This window comes from Aulonocara sp. 'chitande type north' Nkhata Bay, linkage group LG3 (genome assembly GCF_057382095.1).
Source record: "Aulonocara sp. 'chitande type north' Nkhata Bay isolate Kocher_YH1m ecotype deep benthic linkage group LG3, A_spYH_male_GT1.1, whole genome shotgun sequence".
NCBI lineage: Eukaryota > Metazoa > Chordata > Actinopteri > Cichliformes > Cichlidae > Aulonocara > Aulonocara sp. 'chitande type north' Nkhata Bay.
The window spans coordinates 31,865,873-31,890,571 of record NC_141346.1 but is presented as its reverse complement, the minus strand read 5'-3'; the positions used below and the strand labels follow the sequence as shown (position 1 = coordinate 31,890,571).

Sequence of the window (24,699 nt, the reverse complement as noted above, 5' to 3'; positions counted from 1 at the left end):
ATCTCATATTCAGGCTTAATCTATTTAATTTTGAATTATTTTTCAGTGAAATTTCATATTGAAGTCATAAATTCTAATAAATGCGAAAAAGGCTCAAAGGCACCTGGCTGCACCAATCAACAAGCATCTCGGCACATCTCTCATCAGCCCAGATAATTAACCTCAGTCTAACCCCTCTACTCAATAAGCATCTGACATCTTCGACAAGGCTCCAACTAATGGCATTTTCCATTATTATATGATTATTTGACTAACAGGTATGCTTAGGGGTGTCTATCTTCCATCTATGGCTCAAAGTTGAGTTTTCGAGTTGGCTAAATGACAACCAGAACCCCAAAGATGCTCAATGCTCACATTTGAGAAGTTGAAACTAAAGTATGTTTGCCTTTTTTTTTTTTTAAATGAATGACCCAAACTCTGCTGATTATGAATCACGAATCACTTGAGCGCTTCTTTAAAATGAGCACAACTTGAGCTGTTGACCATCTCACAGCTGGACTGGAAACATTACCACTCATTCACAGACTGGATGCCAATCGTCTCTGTGTTTACACGTACCCATTAAAACACAGCAAACTCTTTTTACTTTGATGGCTCGGGATCACTCTGGTCCAGCCAATGAAACATTCATGTGTTCCCTCAGAGGTACTGTAGCTGTGCCAGTCCAAAAACTTCTAAGAAAGATCAAGGAAGTATCACACTTTCTATGCTGACTTTGTCCGCAATTTTCATGCAGCACTACCTCTGTAATGCTGTCGCCATGAAAACATCCTGGAGGCTCAGCTGACTCAGATGCATGTGTCAGAGTAATGACTTTCAATCAGTTGCATACACTCACCTTTCCTGTCAGTTCAACACAGTGTTGTTGAGAAACACAGCAAGAAATAGACTTCAGAAATACTCCCATTGCCTTATAAGTGCACCTTCACATTGCAGTTTCAACAAAATTCTTAATTTGTAAATTTATTTGGTCATTTAAGACTGCATCAAATATACTGACAGCATTAGCAATTGTAACCACACCTGATCTTAGACTATTTTGGGCATTTCACTTTTGTACCTGTGACGTCGAGTGGTAAGAAGTGTGCCGGTGTGCGTCTTCCCAGGTGCCAGCGAGGTTTTTCGGCGACTGGCGGTCCAGTAGTGGCCGACGTGGCAGTACTGCTGCTACTGTTGTTACTGCTCCAGCCTAGAGGGGGCCGGTCTGAGCTGCAGGGGGATGGAGACGGGGATGGAGATAGGTCGGTAACAGACCTCAGACCAAACACAGAGGAGGTGGTTTCATCTTCGTAGAGCTGCTTTGATGCTGGCTGCAAGAAGAAGCAGAAAGGGAAAACCGCTATGTCATCAAATAGTGATGCACAGTTTGATATACTGAAGTCGAGAATGGTTGAAAGGGTCTGATTTCCCCAGGAAGATATATATAACCTTTTAGAAAGTACTGTCGAAAGTATTTTTACGTCTTGATTTCTTAGTTTTTTACATATTTGACACTTTAAAAAGCCCTTTTACCCACTCTCTTTCTTATTTTTGAATCATGAACTTCTTTAGATGTTGTTCTGGGTTCATTTGTGACCTCCTGGATGAGTCGTCCATGTTCTTTTGGATTGATTTTGGCAGAATTATCACTTATTTTTAGTTGGGTTATGTTTGTTTAGCATTAAAACATGCCATATAGGTGTTAAACCTTGGTTATTTGGATGGACGTGCAGATGAAAGATCAGTATTTGATCAAAATTGTTCTGACAGCTGGAAAGAAAGCGATTGCAAGAACTGGTGTTCTATTATTTAGCTTCATGTTCAAACTAAATAATAAAAAAGCTATTTAAAAAATAAAACATGCCACATAACATGGAAAAAAACAAAGAAATCAGAAAGGGGGCAAATACTCTTTTTTAGTACTGTAAATATAAATATGGAGCCGGCATATTTATTTATTCATCCATTTATTAACCACTTGTTACTGGTTCTCATAATCACCTTTATGAACAGTAGGGCTGTATCTACTGTGGAATTATGGGCTGAAAAAAATCGTATATTATATTACATACAGTACCAGTCAAAATGCTGGACATGTTCAAATTACATCACACTACCTTCGAACAGTTAGTCGCTATAAGCTGATGTAATGAAATAGATAAATGCAACTGTGAGTAGATGTCACATCATTTGGCAATAAGCTTACATCAGTCAACAATGCCAATATGTTCAGACACTATATTTGTGCATCCTTCATAAATGACTGCTAGCTTTTACATTTACACGTCCAGGAGTTAAAGTGAAATAGATATGTATTCATTTGGAGGTGTGAAATTAAAGTCTCGTAAACTTGTTTTTACTCTGTTTGGTCGAGCAACCTGACAACATGTTACTAGGCAGGTAGTGTAAAGTTGACCTGTTCATTACATGATGAACTTTGTATGAATCCCAGCTCAAAATAATCCTTATTTGTCACGAGGTGTGACTGGGTGTAGCTCTTCAGCTCATCCATTGTTTTAGGCCAACTTTATTCTGATTGGTTGCCTCTGTTTAATGGAAGGCTTGAATACATGGCTAAATAATGGTTACTCGTTTTCATACAAATTGAATGTTGGAGGCTAAAGGCTTTACTTTTTAATAAAAACAAAACAAAACGTGAGTGTTTCTCATGTAGAAAAAAAAAATCATAGATTCTGCACTCAGTGAGATTATTTGAAAAATGTTTCAGGCTACCTACAGAGTAAAAGAAAATCTAACATGCTGCTTGAAATCCAAATAATTTTAGTCAGTTTCTTTAGTGAAATCCAAAATATTGTCTTCCCCTTCAGTCATGGTAATGCATCCTGAGATCCAATGGTTCAAATCTAATTTCCTCACTACAAGATCTCCATTTCTCTCATATTGTACTACACTCTCAAACTCTTTAAAAGTTATTGTTCTCATTTTCTGCCCAAGCTGTTTTGAAAATTAGCCAATAAAGCCCTTTTCCCCTTTAAACTGCTGTTACTGGCTCAAACACACAAGAAAAACAAAATAACCTCAGAATTCAATTTGCAGTAAAAATCAATAGAACCAAAATCCTATAGGAGTCCAGACAGCCGGTGGAGGTCATCTACTCATCGACCTCCTCCAAAATTTAATGTTTTGTCCCCTTTAAGCAACTTCAATGCCTGTAAGAGGAAGGATCAGTAGGGTAGATAAGCAGACAGCAGGGTTACAAAACAGAGAACGAGAGAAAATGCTGTCTCATTTTCACCTGTCTCATAAAACTGAGAGAGCTAATGCAGAGGAGCGACAGAAGTGAATCTGAAGTGAGTTAGAAACATAAAAAAGAAAAACATTGATTTGACGTGATTAGCTGACAGGGACGGAAACTGACAGAGCAGCAGAGACACTGTTCGTTCTGTCCCTGATGGCAACAGGAAGGTGCAATCCCAGCTGTGAGGGAACGGGCATCTGTCAACTGTCTGCCATTAGATCTACAGTATCAGGCATCTCTGCCCTTAAGCAAGGCAATGAAACTGTCGAGGCTGCTGCAATGCAGGAAACACTCCAGTCTATCCTCCGCCTCGTGAGAGACGTAAAGCTATCTCGTGGGAATCTGCCATTCTCTAATTGAAATTAGCCCAAACAGAGAGAAAGGCATTAAGTTAAGAGAGCTCTTTAGCAGCTCGCTGAAGGAATATTGCGTCAGTCGGTGTGCAGGAAATGTGCAGCCATCTTGCAGTAAAATCACGGTGGGAGTTCAATGAGCTGGGGAAATAGACTGAGAAGTACTAATGGAAAAGGGAAAGAGTGAAAAGAGAGAGGCTCTATGTATAGCTGTAGCCTGTTTGACAAATTGTGATCATAGATTATCATTGAGACACCCTGAAGCAATTTAACATCTATGTTTGCATTCCCTTTCTCGCCTTCAAAAATCAGTCAGTAAGTCCTCAATGTGCAGGCGCCGGCTGACAAGAAAGCACTTACGTCACATGCTATTTTGATTTCTTAGCGAGTGCTAATGATACTTCCATCTGGAAGACACTAAATGGTTTGGCATTTGTTTGTAGAAACCTGCTGAGAGTGTGAAAAGGACGATGACTAATCCTGAGAAATCTGAATGAGGGGGCGGGATATACTGTGCAACAGTTCTCGGATAATTCGGCTTCATGGGAAAAAAATAAAGGGATGATGACAACAGCAGTGAAGCATTTTGTCACAACACAACTTTTAGCTGTAAAACCGTCTGATATGCCGAAGCAGTAATTTGTTGGAATAGTGCATTGTGTCGCCGATTTGCTGAATTAAGCTGTCCAACAGCCAATTAGAAGACATGCTCATTCCGAACTTCAAGTTACAATCATTAATAGAAAAGGATGGAGTCTTTATTATCAGTCCTCATTGAGCGGAGCAAATCTGCATCAGTGATCAGTCAAGTACAAACAACGCGCAGAAGTTCAAATAATACAGACGCAATACACACACAAGCACAGACATGTAAATGTGAACAGAGACACAGCAATTAGAAGATGCCAAACGCAGACTGAGTTTCCATTTGGCATGTCATACTATAACAAAAAGAGAAATTAAAGACTTTTAGGAGCCTTAATGCGACTAATGGCTAAAACATAAAAACGGGATGGCAACCTATGTTCAACTAGGAAAAACTAGTAGTTGTTCAGGAACTGCATTGAATTTTTTGTTGCCAGTGAATGATTGCAAGCATTTGCGACAGTGGCTGTCAGCCCGTGGGCACACCCTGATTCCAATCAGTCACAACCTTGGAAAGAGTTTCATCCCATCCAAAGTTGACGATACAACCAATCATTTGCCAGATATTTAGGAGACCTGTTGTATACAGTATACTGTATACAACAGGTCGAAATATCAGCTACCAAGTTGCGTCAATAACTTGTGTGGACATTCAGGACAACTGTGTAGATCCATAAGAGAAATTTGGTCAACGTGACAAATTTTGTTGGACAAATCTATTCTATAAGTACGTCTTGCTGATACTATGTCTACTATGTCTTCTCTACAGCAAAGCTTCTGCATGAAGCTCAGTACAGGACTGGCCTATTGCTTCTTTAGCTAATAACGTTAATCATTTTATTACGCTACCATGTATCTTCCATCTAAGGCCCGCAGACTGTATAAAAGATGGATATAGCTGCTGTGAACTTTTAGTTTTTGAGGTCCTACTATGAAGAAGTTGTTATTTTTCTGTTTGAATGTTGAGGGTTCGGGATCATTTACCCACAAGTCTCTAAAAAACCAGGAGCTTTTTACAAGCAAAGGTATCACCCCTGCTGGTGAGAAGAAGACTGCATTGGCTTCCCATTTCACATTCAGAAACTACAATATTTATACTGCCTTTGCTTGGGTCATTGGCCTTATTATGGATCTTACTCAGATAGGAACTGTCAAAATTTGACACTCCCTTAGCAGGACAATACTACAGAAGAACATGACAAAAAGGCTCCCAGTCTGATCAAGCATGCACAGATGTGCTGTCTGATGAATGGAGGCTCTATCCTGCAACCCAAAGGACATAAAGACTCCACTGCCAAAGTACTGGTGCAGGCTCAGAACACCACCAGAGGTGCCACGTCCATACCCCAGCAGCTAGCTGTTTTGGCAGCATGAAGAAAAACCTACACACACTTATGTAGGTGGTTTTAACGTTGTGGCTAATCTGCACATCTCAGATCTTGCACCACAAAGCTAACTCCCAGAGCAACAACAAAAGGTCCTGCATAAAAAGCACAACCCCAGAAAGAAAAAACAATAAACTAAATAAAAAGCTGTTGCTAGAAAAACGCTCACCATTTTCATATTTTGAAAAAATCTTGAGGATTACAATTTTATTTATAGCCGCACTCTCAAGGTCGATAAATCAAATTAAAATGATGATTCCAGTGAGCATGAAATGGCAAGATACACAAGATTTAATCAAAGGAATGGGCTTTTGTGGGATATTGTATCGAGGATGATCGAAAAATAATGAAATGGAGAAAAGAGATAGATTTATACTGCCTATAATTTTATTGTAAAGGGGGAAGAGCCTTTAAAATGAGGCAGGTAACATAAAATGAATATCAAGCACTGATTGGAAACAATAAAGAAATAATAAAGAGTGCAAACAGGACCACAAAAGGGCAGATGGAGTCGGGTGGAGTAGGTTAGCAGGAGTTTAGCGGGAATGTGAAGTCTGGTGTCTTGCTGTTCTGAGAGAAAAACGAAGATGATAAGTGAAGTGGACACAGTGTATGTGTGTGTGTGTCTGTGTGTGTGCATTTAGCAGAAGCAGGATGAAGTCAGGTTTCACAGGTTTAAGAGGTGGAAAAAAGAGTGAGTTTAAAATAGGAAAGGTGGAGATTATTTATTGCGTTTGCTTGTTAAAGATGTGCAGCTTCAAATAGCTGCATATAAAATCTGAGCTTGGGTGTTTGTTCAGCAGAGAGGTGACATTTTGGTGTGACGGAGCCTCCTGATCAAATAAGATGGGTGTAAACATGAGCCTGCATGCGTGCGTCTGTGTGTGTTTACCAGAAAGATGAAGTCGGGCCTCTTGTTGTTGAGGGAGATGGGCGATCGGCTGAGGGAGGTGGACGTGTCGTCGGAGCTCTGTGAGGACGGATGCCGGAAAGTCTGACCGGTCAGCTTGGTGTCGTACAACTGCTCCTCAAACTCTGAAAACACAGAAGAGCAAAAATAACAAAAAGATATAAATGCATGCATAAACTTGCTTTCTGCTGCATGCATGCATGCATGCAACTAAACTAAATCTTATTTGCATGGTTGAAAGTGGAGATCAGGAAAGGCTGCTGCTTTGCATCAACCTGCAATCTCCCTCCTGTGACTCCTGGTTCAACTTGTGCCTTAAATGACTCCTTCAGTTTGTATTTAATCCTCCCAAGGGCTCCATCCCTTCCTCTTCTTTCATTTATTCCTTCTCCAAAACTCTCTTTCTTTGTGTTACACGCACTCTCTTGCAGTCTACCTCCAAATATCAGACTGATTCTCCCTCTCCGGCAGCTCCCTCAGGCCATTGTAAACAGATTCCTAACCCCCACCTCCCCCCTTTTTCTCTTGGTGCACACACACACACACACACACACACACACACACACACACACACACACACACACACACACACACACACACACAGACACGCTCCCCCTTTCAGCTATTCCTTTACCCCAAAACACACTCCCCATGTTTCACTCAGCTCTCTAACACACACACAGACACACACCCCCACAGACACTGAGCAGCTTTAGAGAAACAGCAGTGTCAGTGAGGTGAAAAAAGCTTGGAGTTGAACTTCCCGGAACAATATGGATTCCTTCCTGGTGATGTATGGTTGCCTAGCAATATAAGGAAGCAGATGACAACAAGCTAGAAAGAATAAATGGTGAAATATTTGTCTCAAGAATGAATGTTGTGTATAAGATAAATAAACTAAGGTTTAAATTGGGAGAAACAAAGTTGTTTTCAGGATTTCAGGCTCTTTATGAAAGATGTTAGCCTCAGTTACGAAGATCAAAAGACCGGTCATTCATCTCTGATCGCGAGGGCAAAGTGTGTATCCCCGGTTGATGACTTCTCCAAAACGTCACCTTTAAAGCAATAGCTGTGCATTACCAGCATATTTCAAAAGTCTGAAGTTTTGCACTGTGGTGAATGATCACTTCTTCCAGTTTACATTGTGCATTTCACAACTATTTTGCAATCTTTTACAGGCAAGTGATCAAAACAATTGCTAGAAGGTTTTGGGTGCAGCACTCTATACCTGTTTGTTCTACCAGTTTCACCTAGCAGTTGCCATCAACCGCAAGCAACCACTTCACAACTGGTCATGGAATACACACTTTTCCCCAGAGGCCTATGGTGGCCAGCTCGCCGACCAGTCTCTACACCTGTGCGACCACATTTAGACATATGGCGAGCTAGCTGGGTGAGCAAGATGAATTGATAGACCGATCCAGATCTGTACGTTATATGGACAAACTCAGATCAGTCATAAGTGGCATTATTGTAAAGTCGACGTGTTTAGAAACCACAGCAACTGCTGGGGCGCATAGTGTGTAAAAGTCACCAACACTCTCCTCACTCTGTAACTGCAGAGCTCCTCTGCCATCTGCACAAAATCTGCACCAGGAGCTTGATGGCATTGATTTCCATGGCCAAGTAGCTCCAGTAGGTGCAACATGTAGGAAGATCAGTCTACTCATTTGTGCTGAGTAATAACAAAAACTAAGCACAAACTTCTTCTATATTTTGTACGATTCAATACAAATTAGTCAGTAAAATGTACAGTTGTAATCAAAGAACAATAAAAGCTATGAAGGCCTGAACTATTGTTTGTTTCAGCCTATAAATGTTAATTTCTACTGTAAAGTTGGACATTTTTTCTTCTAAGAAGCACAAATTATGTCTTGGCTCAACCCCTAAAGTCTAAACTTTCATCCGTCAGCTCAGTGTCTTGAATTTGAAGGCTCACAACTTTTAGTTTCTGTTCCACTCTCATCAGCACTTCCAATTGCAAAAGGCAGCTGTTTCCCAGCACCAAACAGCAGACAAATTAGCATCTAATTAGCAAAGTATTTAACAAGACTAATACCACTGTATAAGAAAATAGAAGGAATTGAGGCTTTTTAAATTATCATTGTTTGTGTGGAATATCCTGAGTGTCCTCAGGCTGCTTATCTACCTCCATCTAAATAGTCTTCCATATGGTAAAGTAGTAGACCTTGCAGGGTGATGGGATCTGTTTTTATGACTTTCTAATGGCTGCTGCACAACTTTCATGCCTGGTAAACTCATTTAAACACGCGAGCGGTTCACCGTAAAGTTTATACAGCAGCACAACCACAAAACACAAGAAAGATAATGATGTGTTTTTGTGCGAGGGTAGGCAGTCCACCCACAGATTTAGTGCAGTTTTTTAATGGCATTTGGGATCATTGATGTTGACATCTTCCTTCTGCTGGAATAAAAAGTGCCAGCAGCAGAAAACTGTGTATGATCTCACTTATTCTAAGTGCAATTATGGCTCTAAACATCAGAGGAAACGGGACACACACACACACACACACACAGCAAACATTTATAACCTTCAGCGTGGATTAAGATGATGCAGTAATGTATGTCAGCTGTCATTTTAAGCTCAGATAAAGGAGTACTTTGAAAGTTACTCTGATGAGTTTGAAGGGCTTTATAAACTCAAAGATAGTAGATATTATTTCAACTGAAGTGAAACCATCACAATGAAAAACTGCAGAAACAAGGCTTCTACGAGATCAGACTCATGAGTGTGACACTGAACACATTTTCCAACATATGCTGTCAATTATTCTCTTTTATCGTACGCGGGAAATCTTTCAAAAGGGAAGCAATTGGGAAAAATGAGAGACTGGAGAACTAAGAAGAGAGAAAAGAGAACAGGAAAATGCTCAGGAATGATAAAAGCTGCTTAGGTGGCTGAGAAGCTGGAGAGTTTAAGATGTATGAGGTTGCAAATTCTTTTCTGTTTAAGTAAAGTTAAAAAAAACACGGGATCCGATTAAACAACCTGCCTTCTCTCAGCCCGAGGCTAGCATTCCTGCCCAGACTGACCAACTTAATCTGGTTGGTATTAATGCTCCTATGTGGTCTGTCTCATTAATCCCAATAAGCATCATGCGCTAACTCAAAAGCAATTTGAGAAACATTACTACTACATGACTCCTATTAATTTCTGTGCTGCTGTTGCAAAAATGTCACATTTTTTTTAAACAGGTGCACTTAAATGTCCCTGTCTCTGCTACATACATGTTTTTTTTTAATCCAGCTCTCTCATTTTTAGCATTATAGCGTCTATTGAGACAATAATAAACATAGGAAACAACAATAAACACAGAAACTGACTATCACTATCAGCACTTGTGATCCCACTGGTGATGTCACTGCACATATCCCAGATTGCCACCATTACATTACTACTGTTATGTATGTAATATAACGTTGTATTGGTTTTATTGCCTGTGGCATCCTGCAGTTAGAGACTAGTTAAAGAGGGACCTCTGAAAAATGTCACACACAGTTTGTTACCTTTGCCAAAGATCTTGTAGCTGCTGTGATGAACCGATAGAGAGGAACAGACAAAACCTGACTTTTGCTCATTGCATCATTCACAGAACCTGCGGCTCATGGCGCTGTAATAAAAAAATAATGAGCCAAGTCATTTTCACACAGTTTTTCATTTTTTTATCGACTCCTGGTGATCCTAGAAATAGGACAGGATTCCTCTACAGAGATTTACAGATGTGGGTAAAAGGGGAGACGATGTGCTGCAGATGATGCTCAACAGGAAAGCAGACAAAGTCATCAAAGCAGACCTTTTTCTTAAGAATCTGCTGTAGTGGAATATTTATTCATTCTTTCTCTAAACTGAAAGCATTTTGAAATTATTTGATATTATTATATTGAAATATGAGGGAGACTCCTGCTGGCAGATGCATGCATCCCAGCAATGGTGAAACTCGTCACATAGAGAGGATTTATCAGAACCTCTTGACAGCAAATATAGGGAATTGTAACATTCATAATATACATATCAGAACTTTTTGTTTGACATAAATGCTAATGATGTCTTGATAAATTGGCCTGTTCGCTGGATTTGCTAATTCCTCTGAAAGCTATTAGACGCTTCACTTTGTAAGTGCTTGCTTTTGCAGTTTGTTTTCATATAGAGGCCTATTACAAACCCCGGCGCTCATGATAGAAAACTGTCGATTTTGCAGTGTTAAAAATAATTGATTCAAAATCGCCCGGCTGCTGCATGCAAAAACAGCAGGATCAGCTGGTTAGTAAACAGCGAGCAGAAGCCAAAACTTATCCAGCTGCAGTGGCCCAACGAAGTGAGGTGTCAGCAAGAGTCCGAAGATACAGAGTGATAAAGCAGAGTAAAAGGGAGAGAAGGAAGAGCTGCAGGGAAGGAGAAGCAGATAACAGAGGAAGAAAAGGATACGAGATAAGATAGGCAAGGAAGCAGGGAAGGAAAATGAGGGGAAAAGAAGCAGAGGTAACTTTTTAAGAGATAGAACAAAAAAGGGGGGAAGTGAAGGTGAAAAGAACTGAGAAGAGAAAGTATAGATATGAGAGAATAAAATGAGAAAGCATTGAGAAGGAGGACAATGCAGGAAGCAGTAAATAGTTCAGGAAGAACTATATGTCAAACAACAGAGGAGGAGAAGCAGTGAAAATGCAGAAAAAGATGTAGGGGGTGGCAGAAAAAGAAGGTAAAAGGTGTGTAGTCGAGACAGTGGAAGGAGACGTGATCGAGAAATGGCACAATGCTGAAAATCAGAGACCGAAAAAGACGAAGTAGGTGGAGAAAAAGAACAGAGTGGAAGAAGAGGAGGAAGGGAATTCACACCAATGAGGCCCAATCTGTCAAAACTAACAGCCTTAACAGGGAGGGAGAAAGATGCTGGCAGAGTTGAGCCAGTACCGAAGGGTGGGAGATTGAAAGATAAAAATAGGATCCGGCATCCTTCTGATTTATCTAACATCCAAATCCATTTAGGTTTAACTTGTTCCTGCAGAACAAATAGACGATATGGCTTCCTGACCTTTTAACTTAGTGTAATTTATATACTGACTGGGCACTTTGTTATGTGCATCTGTTCAACTGCTCATTAATGCAAACATAATCAGCCAATCACATGTCAGAAACTTGATGCAGTTGGACATGTAGACAAACTGAGCATCAGAATGGAGAACTGTGGCATGGAGACAGGCAGGTCTGAGTATTTCAAAAACTGATGTTCTACTGGGATTTTTCTCCACAACCATCTCTAGTTTCAGAGAATTTAAAGAGAGTTTAGGGAGAATGGAAATAACAACTCATTACAATCAAGGTATGCAGAAGAGCATCTCTGAATCTGACGCAGACGGGCTACAGCAGCAGAAGACCACACATAGTGCCTTTCTTGTCAGCTAAGAACAGGCGACTGAAGCTACAATTCACACAAGCGCCACAAAAACTGGACAAGAGATGGCCCAGTCTAATGAGTTTCAATTTCTGCTGCAACTTTCAGATGGCAGGGTCAGAATTTGTGACAAGCAACTTGAAAACATGGATCCATCCTGCCTTGTTTCAGGTTTTCAGGATGTTGGTGGTTCAATGGTGTGGAGGATAACTACTCACACTTGGGCCCCTTAGTATCAATAGTGCATTATTTAAAACTCACAGCCTACCTAAGTATTGCTGCTGACCATGCCTTTCGTTTATGACTACAGCGTACCCATCTTCCAATTGTAGATGTATGTTTTAGTTTTACTTTGGTCTTTGCTTTATTTTCCAAACTTAGAGGTGTGTTTCCAACCAATCTGCCCAACTGGCACCAGTTTCTGGCCATTGTGGAGAGCTTATGACAATATCCTCAAAATCTCTGCAAGCTAACTTGGTAAATCACAGATTAAATAAGTGAAATCCTAGTATTTTATCTCAGTGTTATTTATTAGCACTAATTAGCAGGTATCAATCGGTAGGATGCATTTATATATTTCGTAGCTTCCTAACTAAGCTCGCTGACATTAACATTACCATTTAACAGTTTACTCCTCTTCACCAAACCGTCTGGTTCCAAAAAACCCAAGATACATCAAAGAAATATGATCACAAAGATAAAATAAAAATAAACTAAACTACATTTCTTTGACTATCACCAAGAGTTTACATGCAGAATAAGATTGATTACCTTGCAAACTTCCTTAAACCTACACCATCACTTTCATTTGTGTAACGCTTGAATGGAAAACCTTTGCTTCTAACAATATTCTCCCAAGCAGCATTGCAACTTTTACTCACTTTAAGGCTGACACTTTCTCCAGCACTTTCCACTGTACATTTTAAATGACCTCACTAGTAGCAACATAGAAATCAAGTAAACATTAAGAGTTTGAAAACTGACCGAGAGAGGTCAAATCCAAAAGGCAGAAGCACTAAAACAGAAGAGGAGGGAAGTTAAACAGCTGCTGTATATCCATGCTTCAGATAGCAGCCGGGCTCCGCTGCAACGACTGCAGCTCGGATACATGACTGCAGGGAACTGTGGTGGGAAAACGAGGGAGGGGGAGGAGGGATGCTATTGGCGTTTGGGGTGCAAAGGTATGCCGGTCACTCCCACTCTTGCATACACACACAGAGAGTGGTTAAGAGCATCTTACCCCACCCCCTTCCTCTGTCCAGACAAGCAGGCCATGCACTCATGCATCACTAACTTGTACATTGTGTGTGTTTGCATGTGTGTGTGTGTGTGTGTGTGTGTGTGTGTGTGAGAGAAAGAGTATCTTTCAGGCAGGTGCCTATAAGTATCTTCTACGAGCGTACAAATGAATCCTCCTCTTGTATGTGTTAACCTGGGGATTATTCGCACAAATCACCATTTAAGCTTTATTGATCATATTAAAACGCCTACATGCACAAATCTGCATCTTTGTGTGTTTGCGTACAGTGCACCCATTCACAGATAAACCCAACCATCCTCGACAATATGCACCCTGGTCGTGTCAAATTTGGGTCACCCTTTCTTCTCCCCTCTAGGAAGATGAAGGGGTGGTGGGGCGGGGGACAGAAATGAACAATACGCCTCTTTGAGCATAGCCCGAGTACATGTTTGTCTGTGTACACAGACAAATATGTGTACGTGTGTGTGTGTGTGTGCGTGTGTGGTTGCATGTACACATATTCATGTCATGTCTCTGTCCTTGTGATTTAGCATGGAGAATTGATCAGTCCATTACAGAGAAAGGTCTGCTGCCCCGACAATGAAAGAGGACGGTGGTGACCTAGAAGGACACACTTGGCGGTTAGCGGCCTGGTTTACTTTGATCACGAGAAACCGCAACTAGGGTCCTGATCCAATTATCAGGCCCCTCTTTATCCAGGGAAACATTTTGGCTTCATTTCCTGTCATGTATGTTTATATAAGTGAAATAAATGGACGACTAGCTGATGCTTTTTTTTTAAATAGGAAAAGAGTGCCCACCAGGAAGGCAAGTCCTAACTGGTAAAACGCTCCCATCTTGAAATTGTTGGTTAGGTCGGTCTTTTCATTACCTTCAGTTTAAGACAACATTACAAGGGTATTAAACAAACCATCTACCCGGTCTGAGAAGTTTAATAGGTGGCTGAGGCTGTGCAATCCACTCTCGGATCTACTCTTTTCCACTGAGCTCTCCAAGCTCGGGCAACTGCAGATATCTCTCAGGAACCACTAAACACTATGTCTTGATGTTGCCTCCTAATTATGTTAGATAAGAGGGTGACACAAAGCTATTTTATCCATCCTTTTATCCACTCTTGATTTATTTTTCCATTCTTATCTGTTATAAACGTGCCAATGAGAAAACCTGCATGTTACCATGTAGTGCAACAAGGCCGATTCACATTCCTATTATCTTTCAATGTGTTTGGCTTTTTTAGGCCTCCTCTTTCTGCGTTCCCTCGTCTCTATCTGTCCAAGTTAATTTTCTAAATTAATTTTCAGAACACTGCGGATTTCTGTTGTAATTTTTATAACAGATGACATTTTTATAACAGATGACTGAGCTGTTAAGGCTCCTCTTTCTTCTTCTCGTTTTTTGTAACTGAAATTCAGGAAAGAGAAAAGACTTCAGAACTGATTGAGTCTATATATAAACTGACAGTGCTGTTAAAAACTATGTTAGAAGAATACTACTGCAATAGCACGGTGGACAGTTATAGCGTTTATATGCATTATTCTTGTGCTAATAATATTCTGAGCTTACAGTGAATGTTACTACCGAGCAGACCAATCACAGTTGTGTTGGTCTGGATTGCTGTAACATGTAGTTATTTTTTAAATCAAGCTTTACAGAAAGGCCTTAACTGTTTTGAGTTGCACAACTGTTAATTTAGTCCCAGTCTTTTCTTCCTCTGAAGCAGTGATTTAAAATTTTAAGTTCATTAACATAAGTGTAATTGGCAACAGTTATTAGTGATGTAGACTCTGAAGACACCACTTGCACTGATTAGATGATGTTCTGGAGTTGTCTGGAATAAATTCTCCTCATTATTAGCCTCTATGGAAATTAGGTTTGCCCACTCTGGGTTGGGAGGAGTTGTTGCCCCAAGTGGAGGGGTATCTATGTCATGAGTAAGGGAAGGAAAGAGCAAGAGTAGGTTGGTTGTGACAGAAAGAATGAGACTGTGAATGTAAGGTTCCTGGAAAGGGGCTCAGAGTAGAGCTGAGGCTCTTGAGGCGTTTTGAGCGAGACAAACAGGTAAAACTACAGGGATGCATTGACGTCCCACCAGAACAGTGAAAGGGGGTGATTGGCTAGATAAAAGTGTGGGTGCCTCTGTTTAGACTGCTGTGCACATCAGTATCACAAAATGTATGGATGGAAAGTAAAACAACTTTTTGTTGAATGGTACTTTGAAACAAACACCCTGTTACCCTGCTGCCTTACCAGAATAGTAAATCCTACACTACAATCTGATATAAGCTGCTTGTTTAGAATTGATCTCTGGTCTAAAGGGGTCCTAAATCCAATGAGTCTGTCTGCAAAATTCATGCCAGAAGCTTGAATCAGCAAAGCCCAAGGATAGTGTGTCTGTTTAATGCAACTTGGAGAGAAGCCCTGAAGAATGGCAGGCCAGACTGCATAGAGTACACCTGAGCTTAAACTGTTCAGCAGCTGTCAAGTCTAGCCAAACTGACAACCTTGAGATTCAGCCGAGTTTTCAGTATAATATAGATTAAAATCAACTTCTCCAAGCGTGCTGAGAATAAGCATCCATATTTACAGCACTCTGGGAAATTAGCTGTTCCATGCCATATTATATTCTTCTCTGGCCAAAGGGCAGCTGTGTGCTAAGTGCTTTCTTCAAGGACACTCTGACCCTCTCACAGCAATTATCAGGATTCGGAGGCCTCTAGAAATGTAAAACTTTTCAGTCACAAGTCTGTTCCTCTTACTTCCTACCTGCCCGGTGCTTGATCACAAACAGGTTTATTTACGGTTTGGGCAGGTTGGCTTAAATATAAATGCCACCAAATCGCAGCATTTAAGCGCGTCACGCTTCAGCCTGTATTTGGAAAAATTCTCTGAGAAGCCCTGAGGAAAGAAACAAGACGGGTGAGTTTGTCTTGCCTGATTCACAGCGATGTCACTCTAAAGAAACGCTTTATGGAAAGAGGATTGAAAAAGACAAAAAAAAAAATGGACCAAAATGACTCTTTTACTGAAGAGGAAGGCAATACTTTGTGGTTCAGAAGCAAACAGAGCACCCGATTATAAAGGTCATTCAGTAATAAAAGTTCAAACAATCTATAAATCCCCTAAAAACTATTCTTTTCACTGTCAAAGGTACAGCTGCAGGCTGGATTTCACAAGAACTCGTTTGAGCTCTCCATTCAAGAGCCAATTCTGGCCTAAATGCTAAATGCCCGCTTTAATCTCATGGTACATTAACAAAGCATTTGCATAATAGCACAAAAGGCATTTACGTTGACAAGTACAGTATGTAAAATTAACTGGGACTCAGAGTCTCTGTCAATTTGAACAAAATAAAGCCTAGCAAGTTGGTTTAGTTCATAATCTTCCCTAGGCTATAACAAGTAGCTCAAACTTTATTGGACTTGGTGTCACTTTTTAAAAATAGTCACATCTGAAAATAAGAAAAGCTGGAGTGTTTCTCCTCCATCAGGACTTGATCGATGCTGCACCTGTCCAGTAATGTGTATTGACTGGAGTGAAACCTTATCAGCTCGTGTAGATCACAGCTAGCATTGACCAGGGCCTTCTCTGACACAGTTAAAGGGCATCTGCGACATTTTACAGTCAGGTTAGCATGGACAAAAAAACTTTATCTACTTTTTTGAATCCCAGCCTGCATTCACACTGACAGAAAGAGGCTACGATGACATTTTGAAGTTCAGTTTTGTTGTTTCACGTCACTTAGTATTGTCCCTATTGTTGGGATCTGGAGGCCTCTACAGAGTTCAAGCTTTTCAGGGAAAGGTTGTAACAATGGCACTTTAAGCACAAAGCTGAAGAGATATGGTAAGAAAGAAATGTGTGTTTGCCGATTTGGAGATAAACGTAAAAAAAGGCACTAAAAAATAAAATTAATAAGTGAACAATAAGGATAGTCTTTTTACGGCCTTGAGTTTTAAATAATAGTAGCAAAAAAAGAGCAGAAAGTTATGTTGTAATGCTACCATCACCACAGCTGCTTTTAAAAACCTGAATGGAAGCATATTTTGGGAGAACTTAAACTTATTCTTCTTAGAAAGTCTGCTTCTAGTGTTTGTGTCCACAGTTTGTGGACGGATTTATCCTGTCTTAACAAGACAGAGGTTTATAATGAGAAGGCTTTAGTGTGGAAGAAATTGCTGGGCAAAGGCATGATCATAGCCATCTAGCACTTTTGGGATGAGCTGAAATGCTGATGAACCCAACAACCAGTGAGGCTACATTCACTGAAAACCTTGGTGGTCAATTCAGATTTACTGTTTAGGGGCCAGTTGCACCAACAGGACACACACCCAGTTTTCATCTAACTGACTTGGCATTCTATGTCCACCCTTATAGTTACAGCCTTTGCACCATCCAAGCGTAAGCTGTTGCCTCATGTGACTCGGACTTTGTATACACCCACAGACAGTATCAAAAGAGGAACATAGCTACTGTGATGTCACCTGCTGGTTTTGGACTCTTCCAAGTTAGCATTTTGGGCACCATATGTTAGTGTTTTTGGAGCTAATGTATCAGCTAACGAGCTGCACCAATAAACTGAACAGGTGCAGGGTACAAACACAGATATTAGCTTATTAGACTTTCCATAGGGAAGTACAAACGTCTTGGACAGTCTGTACCATACATCAAGTCAATGGATTAAAAGTGTTCTAAAAGACCAGATTGGGAAACACACAGATAGTAGAGGTTCAGTTTAATGACTCTAATTAGCAAAGCTGAAGCTTAGCAAACTGTTACCAGTTGTGTCAATCAATGAAGCCATGCCCTTAATTTTCTAAACATGATAATCTGTGGCTACTGACTCCCTTCTGGAGCTAGCCCTCACGTGGCCACTAGAACAACTGCAGTTTTGCCACTTTCACACTAGCAATATTTTTTAAGCTGCCCCTTTGCCCGACCACACAATCCATCAGTTGGTCAACACTGTTATCTTTATGTCAACCAGCAGGAGAAGCAGCATGGCACAACCCTGTATAGTGATTTTTATTTATGTACTTTGTGGGTAAAAGGATACTGCCAGAATTTTAAAGAAATGTATTTATTTATTTTTGGCACAGGAAACATTTTCTTTGTCTCACTCAGGTCCTCAACCTTTTTTTTTAAACATAGATTTCTGATTTAAGGATGCCCAAGTGAGAACCAATATATATCTTTGTTTTAGCTGGCTGCTTGTTCTCCTCTTTTTCTTTTATCAAGTTAGACTGCCGAGCAGTCGGAGTTTGTGTGCCGACAGCGAACCAATCTAGTAACACTGTGCCCACCAGTGATAAGATATTCAAGCTATCAGTGTTTCCACAATCATGCAATAGTGTGAAAAATAGAAGTCTTGAATGATTACTGATTTATGAGTCACTGTTAAGTTCAAAACATAACTCTGGTGGCTAAAGTGTTAATTTTCTATTCATTTTCTAATTTCAGGGTTTGGCATATTGCCTGTGCTGCTTAGTCACAACACGGGTAGTTTATCAAGTTTACATCCACTCATCATGAATGTCATGGTAATTTTGGGGCTTTTAATGCTTCTGGACTGAAAATGAATTCAAACCACTGCATCCAACTCTTGTGTTTTTACGCAAGAGTTGTCCAGAGTTGTTATCTACACAGGATCAAAAGTATACATATAGACTCAAATACATAGACCCCCACTAATATTTGGTTAACTATCCCTTTAGAAAGTTGCATGTCAACAAGATGCTTTTGGTAGCCATCAGCAAGCCTCTGGGATATATCTTGCTGGATATCTTCTCACTCTGCTTGACAGAGTTGCCAGACTTCATTTAAATTAGTTGTTTACCTGGTACACACCTAGCTTTTAAGCATAGTCCACAATTTTTAAATTAAGGTCAGGGCTTTAGGAAGCTTAATGTTTGCCTGCTTTATCCATTCCAAATACATTTTTAATGCGTTTGGGACCATTGTGCTGTTTAGGCAACCAGCTTTATCCAAAAGAGCGTCCACTGAAGGACACAGGAAATCACTCCTGCCCGTGGCCATCTCCCTGTACACCTCCTCCATCTAACACACTGTAAACACTGCAATAGTTACACCCTTTTTGCACACACTCTACAGTAAAATAGCAAATGACAGAGTTCACGGGTTAGAGTCAAATTTCGATCATATATATTCCACCTCTGTAATATTCTTTCTCCATATTCTTGATATTTATAATTGAGCAATTTGCATATTAGTGCTATTTCTTAAATTTGTAAATTCTGTAATTCAGGTGATGTTCAGGGCAAGAAATCAAATCTCTGAATAGATAAAAGCCAACTTTTAAGTTACGTGCCTGTTCTGGTGCAATGTCTGCTACTTCGTATGTAAGTGGGTGTGGATATAAAGCCTGGAGTGATCACAACATGAATGGCTTCACTGAAACAAACTTTTCAAACATTTCAGGATTTCAAAGGCTACTTCTCGCTACATCTGCCACCGCCTGCCCACAAGACTTGCATCATAAGACACAGATCAGCTGACTAACTTTGGATTTTGACTGTTAGAATTAAGGTAAAACAAGGAAGGTCTTTACATCTTTCAGATCACATATGAAAATGGCCCAAATCAAAAGGGAAAAGATCAGATTTCACATGACTGCAACATGTTAAAATAGAAAAAGACTGTAAAAGAAAAAAAGAAAACCTCAACAATAGTTTTAAAGTGGCAGATTGAGAGCAAATCCCTGCAGCCAATCTTGCATTTGGTCCAAAGCCTAAAACCGGAAGACTAGAAACTGCATCTGATGAGTTCCAAATGTATCCTGCAGCATGACAAAGAGCCTGAAATTCAGCCATCTTTAGCAACAAAAACAAGGTGCCCTGCAACAGATGGCTATGCCCCCACAGTCTCCTGATCTCAACATCAAGGAGTCAGTCAGGGATTACATGAAGAGACAGAAACACCTGAGACAGCCTAAATCCTGTAGACAAAATTCTCCCGCTATGTATACAGTATATACAAGTAAATGCTTTCTAAACACAGCCCTGAGTCATAGATAATACACATTCACATTCTCTTATCACTGGCCCTCTGGCCATAAGAGTGACCAACAGCATTTAGATGACAGTTTAGAGCTGTTGGCCAACACAGCGTCAAAGTATGTGTCACCATCTCTGACCCCTTCAGCCATTAGCTATCCTCTTTAATACAAAGGGTTATCTACTATGAGGGAATCTATTTGGAGAGATTCCTGCAGGTCATATTATGTCGAGAATACTCCAGCCTGAGTGTTGTGAGAGTCATGCATACAAGAGGATTAATAACAAACTTTCTCGTGTTCCACCCAAGCACCAAATGCCAAATAAGTCACAAAGCTGCCACATTAATGTGCACATTTCTCCTCAGTTTGCTGTTTACTAATATGCTTCTTCAGACTGGATCCATTAAAGTCACATTGTGCAGCTTTGAATTAGTGGATGACTAATGCGTGCCACCTCAACGGAAGAACTACAGCATAAGTGATTTTTAAAAAAAACCCTCTTTTTCTTCATCTTTCCAGAAACTCTCCTCTAGTCTTGCAAAAAACTGCTTCCCCAACGATTCTCAAGCCTTGTGATCAGCAAGTGAGGAGGAAAATAAAACTTAGCTCCTCAAAAATCAGCTGTCCAACACTGAGAAATCAGGAGCTGGATGTGCCTGATGTATCTATTTTAATTTATGAAAGCCGTAGACTATTTGCCTGCAATTTATCAACAAGGCCTTCAATTCACTCTTGATTACCTGTCATTAGTAGGAGAGTCAAAGTGCCCTCACTGTTTAGTTGCTTATGATGTGAGTTCACCTCAGCTAATATGAGTCACTGAACTCAACCTTTCAGATGCCCTTTGGAGCATTTTTAATAGAATAATAATACGGCTTGGTCCACAGTTATCTAACAGTTTACCAAGAAAATCTTCAATCCAGGTTTGGCGAGTGAAAATTTCATTTGTATGCGTATCTGTGTCCATGCAATGGGTGATGTATACTCCAACTGTTCATCTGAATCAAGCAGCCTCTGGCTCCAGAAGTGAGTGAGTTCCCATAGACTCTCATGGTAAAATGCACAACTCTACAGACAAAATAAAAGAGGCTGTTTAAGGACATTTTCAGCTGTATGATGAGTGAGTTTTCCTATAACTTTTCTTATGCTGTTAACACCTAAATTTAGGGATGTGGCTGCTTTGGTTAACAGGTGTCCTGTTGTTCGGAGCTGAAGTTGATCTCTATCTGCTCTATGTCACATGCTAACTTATGTCGGTGACCTTTAGTAAATCTGACCCTAAGTCTATGTTCAAATACGGTAGACTATTAGACAGATCCATCCTGGTTAAAAAAAGCCTTGCAACACAGCAACAGTGAAAATGCTAAGCTTGAGGCTTAAATTAGTGGATTACATCATAGTACCCACATCAATCTTGCCTTTTATGGATGCAGCTAGCTAACCAAGGTTGCTAGCATTAGCTGATAACTTTGCACACCATTTTCTTATTAAAATAGATCAACTTCTGGCGCCAAAACATAAATAAAGATCAAAGTACAATGTCACGCCTGTCTTTTGTGTGTAGTCTGTGCGACTAATGAGGCCACTTCTGATTAAAAAAAAGAAAGAAAAGAAAAGAAAAGGGAAAATTCATAAAGCTAAATTCCAGACTAAAAAAACCCCAATGAAACGCAATGAATATGTAAGGTGTTTATATCCATCCTTACATATACAATCCACATCTGTCTTTTGTGACAACTACGCTAACACCCGTGCAGCTGTGGATGCAGCTTTGCTAACTGAGGTTACTAGCATTAGCTTCAAACTTAACAAGTATGTAAAATTAATTCAGGGTTCAAAATAAAAACCTACAGTCTGTGGTGCTAATGAGGGCACTTCTGACTCCCCCCCATAACGGAATAACAGAAAAACAAGCTGTTATAAACTTAAAGCTATGCTACATACCAAAAAACACAAAAAAATAGATCCACAGAATAGAACTGAATGCTTATTAAATTGAAGCAATGTCGTACAACAACATCTGGCGCCCTGTACAAGAGATCAAGCCTCATGCTGCTAAATCAAACTAAAATAAAAACTTCACTATAAACTCTGATAAAGACTGTCAACAACTCCAGTTAAGGTCTCCAAGTGGCCCTCTTAAAGGAGGGAACTTCATCAGTGTAATGTTAGTGGGAGAACAAAACACTCAAAAATAACAGACAGCACTTAACAGCAGAATTATGCAGATTATAACTGCTGCATTAAATCAGACCGAGGGCTGAAGTCATGCACAGTGTTTTACACATCTGCATAATTCAAACTGCTGTAAAATCATTCTGCAAATGTGTGAATTAATACAAAGCGGTTACGCACACTGAAGAAACTGTTAGTGCTGAGCGTTAAGGAGGTGGTAAAGTATGTATGAATGCTTGAGTCCGTCTGGCTGACATAAGTTAAACTTCAAATACAAAGTTCACCATTAATGTGAAGGAATAAATATGAAAATCTGGCTGCTGATTAGAGAAGTGCAGAAAAAATACATACAGAAAACAAACGTGGCTTCTGCACATCTCAAGAAGAAAACAATAAATCTGTCTGCAGAGGAAGAAAACAGGCAGGTGGGAGAGCAAAGGACAAACAGTCAGTTAAGTGCAGATGGAGGGAAAACAGTGTTGTCAAAGTTTTTATATTAACAAACTGTACAGAATATAATACGTCTGCTCTCAGTGGAGTGTAACGCCAGGCTTTAAATATAATATATCACTGCTAAGGAGCAGCACATGAATATTTCAACACAGCAAGCAAAAAAGCAAACTTTGATCTTCTCTTTTAAAAAATTAGAAACAGTAGAATTTTTTTTTTCATGATACTGCACCCGCAATATTTCAGTCGACAGAAAAACACAGCACTACTCAATTCACTAAATGTGTAATATTGGAGCTCAGGCTTAAAACATGACATGATTTTTCTCTTGTTCATTTTGATAAGTTTCGCTAATCAAATCAAAACTGCACTTATGACTCATGCTGTGGAGTGTGAGGGAGCCCTACGGGACTTAAAATTGGTGGAGAACAGGCACTTGTAAAACACGAGCCCTGCTCTCAGTTGCAATCTGCAATGAGCTCACGTTTATTCCGCAACTATGGATTTATAAGATCCTGCTTATAATAACAGGCTCATTTTCTTACTGGTGTTTACTGAAGGGTAAACCCACGGTCCAGTTATCAGTTAAACAGTTATCACTTGTTTAAATGCCTAAGTATAACATGTACTATAACACATCATAGACAGGTCTGCTGTTTTCCACCTAATTGAGACTTCTGTGTGAAATCCACATCATAACATAAGACGTAACCTGAAACCCCTTTTTTAATCCTACGCCACAACCTTCCATACAACCTGACCTACACCTCCTAAGAAATGCAACTACACATTGCGTCGACGCAGCCCACAACTTGGAAGGTCACGGCGTAGGGTTAAAGAGGGTTTCTGTATACATCGTATGTTACCATGCAGATTTCAGGCAATTGGGGAAAAAACTGATATCTGAGCAAAGCTTTCCTTTCATGTCTGTAGGTCATTATGTATATATGTATAAATGCTAATGCACTGTAAAAAGTTAGTAATTGAAATAAAAAAGAGGAAATGAGATTCCTACTTTGCTCAAAAGATCTCTAGAATCAGATATACCAAAAACCTGCTGGTACCTTAAATCTTGCCCTTTGCCTGCAGATTCTGCATACTCTTATGCAAATTTATAGAGATTACTGTGCCAGAGAACCTCTTTCAGACTCCCCTCGCTGGCCTACACACACCAGTGTTACAGCCCTGAATATTCTCAGGTTTTTTAGTTAATTTTCTCCTTGAGAGTCACAGCGTGTTTTTAGTCCACTGCCCTTGTGGCTGTCTGACTTCTACCCTGGACTGAAAAGAGCATCTCTAGTCCTCCCTCAGTGTTAAAATGGGAATCTCCAAAAGTTGATTCTGTTCATCTGGACGTAACGTTTTGTGGGAGAAACGTTTCGTCACTCATCCAAGTGACTTCTTCAGTCTCAGCTGACTGCAAGACGTTAAAATAGGAATGTTTGTGCTGCAGATGCTGTTGGACAGTACGGTGGAGTTCACAAGTCTCTTCACGTCTTGGTTTATTTTGGAGTCTTTTCTGGCGCAGTGACATGCAATGTTCTCACACGCCTTATGCATTTATTTACTCAGTGATTTTCAGTCATTTTGCACCAACGCAGCTGTCAATGAAGAAGCGGTTGAATTCGGGAAGTCATGGGCTTCTCTGCTGAGTCAAACTGAATCGTGCCAGTAAAAGGCAATGAGTTCAGACTCAAAGGATGACAAGCCTTGCATTATTCGAGGCTGGATTTAACAGTGGACCTGCTCCATCTTAGATTTTGTACTGAATGCAGGATAAACTGAAAAATAGCTTCTCTCGATTTACACACGGAAATCCAAGAAAACCAACCAACTGTTGCAACTCTCAGCTAAACTGA

At 40.1% G+C, this 24,699-nt stretch overlaps 1 protein-coding gene across 4 annotated transcripts in view; it reads right to left on the bottom strand.

Moving 5' to 3' along the window:
* nhsl2 (NHS-like 2) overlaps nucleotides 1-24,699 on the bottom strand; it is a 203,644-nt gene that overhangs the window by 30,942 nt on the left and 148,003 nt on the right. For all 4 annotated transcript variants that reach the window (XM_086276531.1, XM_086276541.1, XM_086276549.1 and 1 more), the window contains exons 3-4: nucleotides 6,514-6,656; nucleotides 1,061-1,310 (exon numbers count right to left, since the gene is read on the bottom strand). In XM_086276531.1, coding sequence (XP_086132657.1) covers nucleotides 1,061-1,310; nucleotides 6,514-6,656 — 393 coding nt within the window. The remainder of the gene's footprint in view (nucleotides 1-1,060; nucleotides 1,311-6,513; nucleotides 6,657-24,699) is intronic.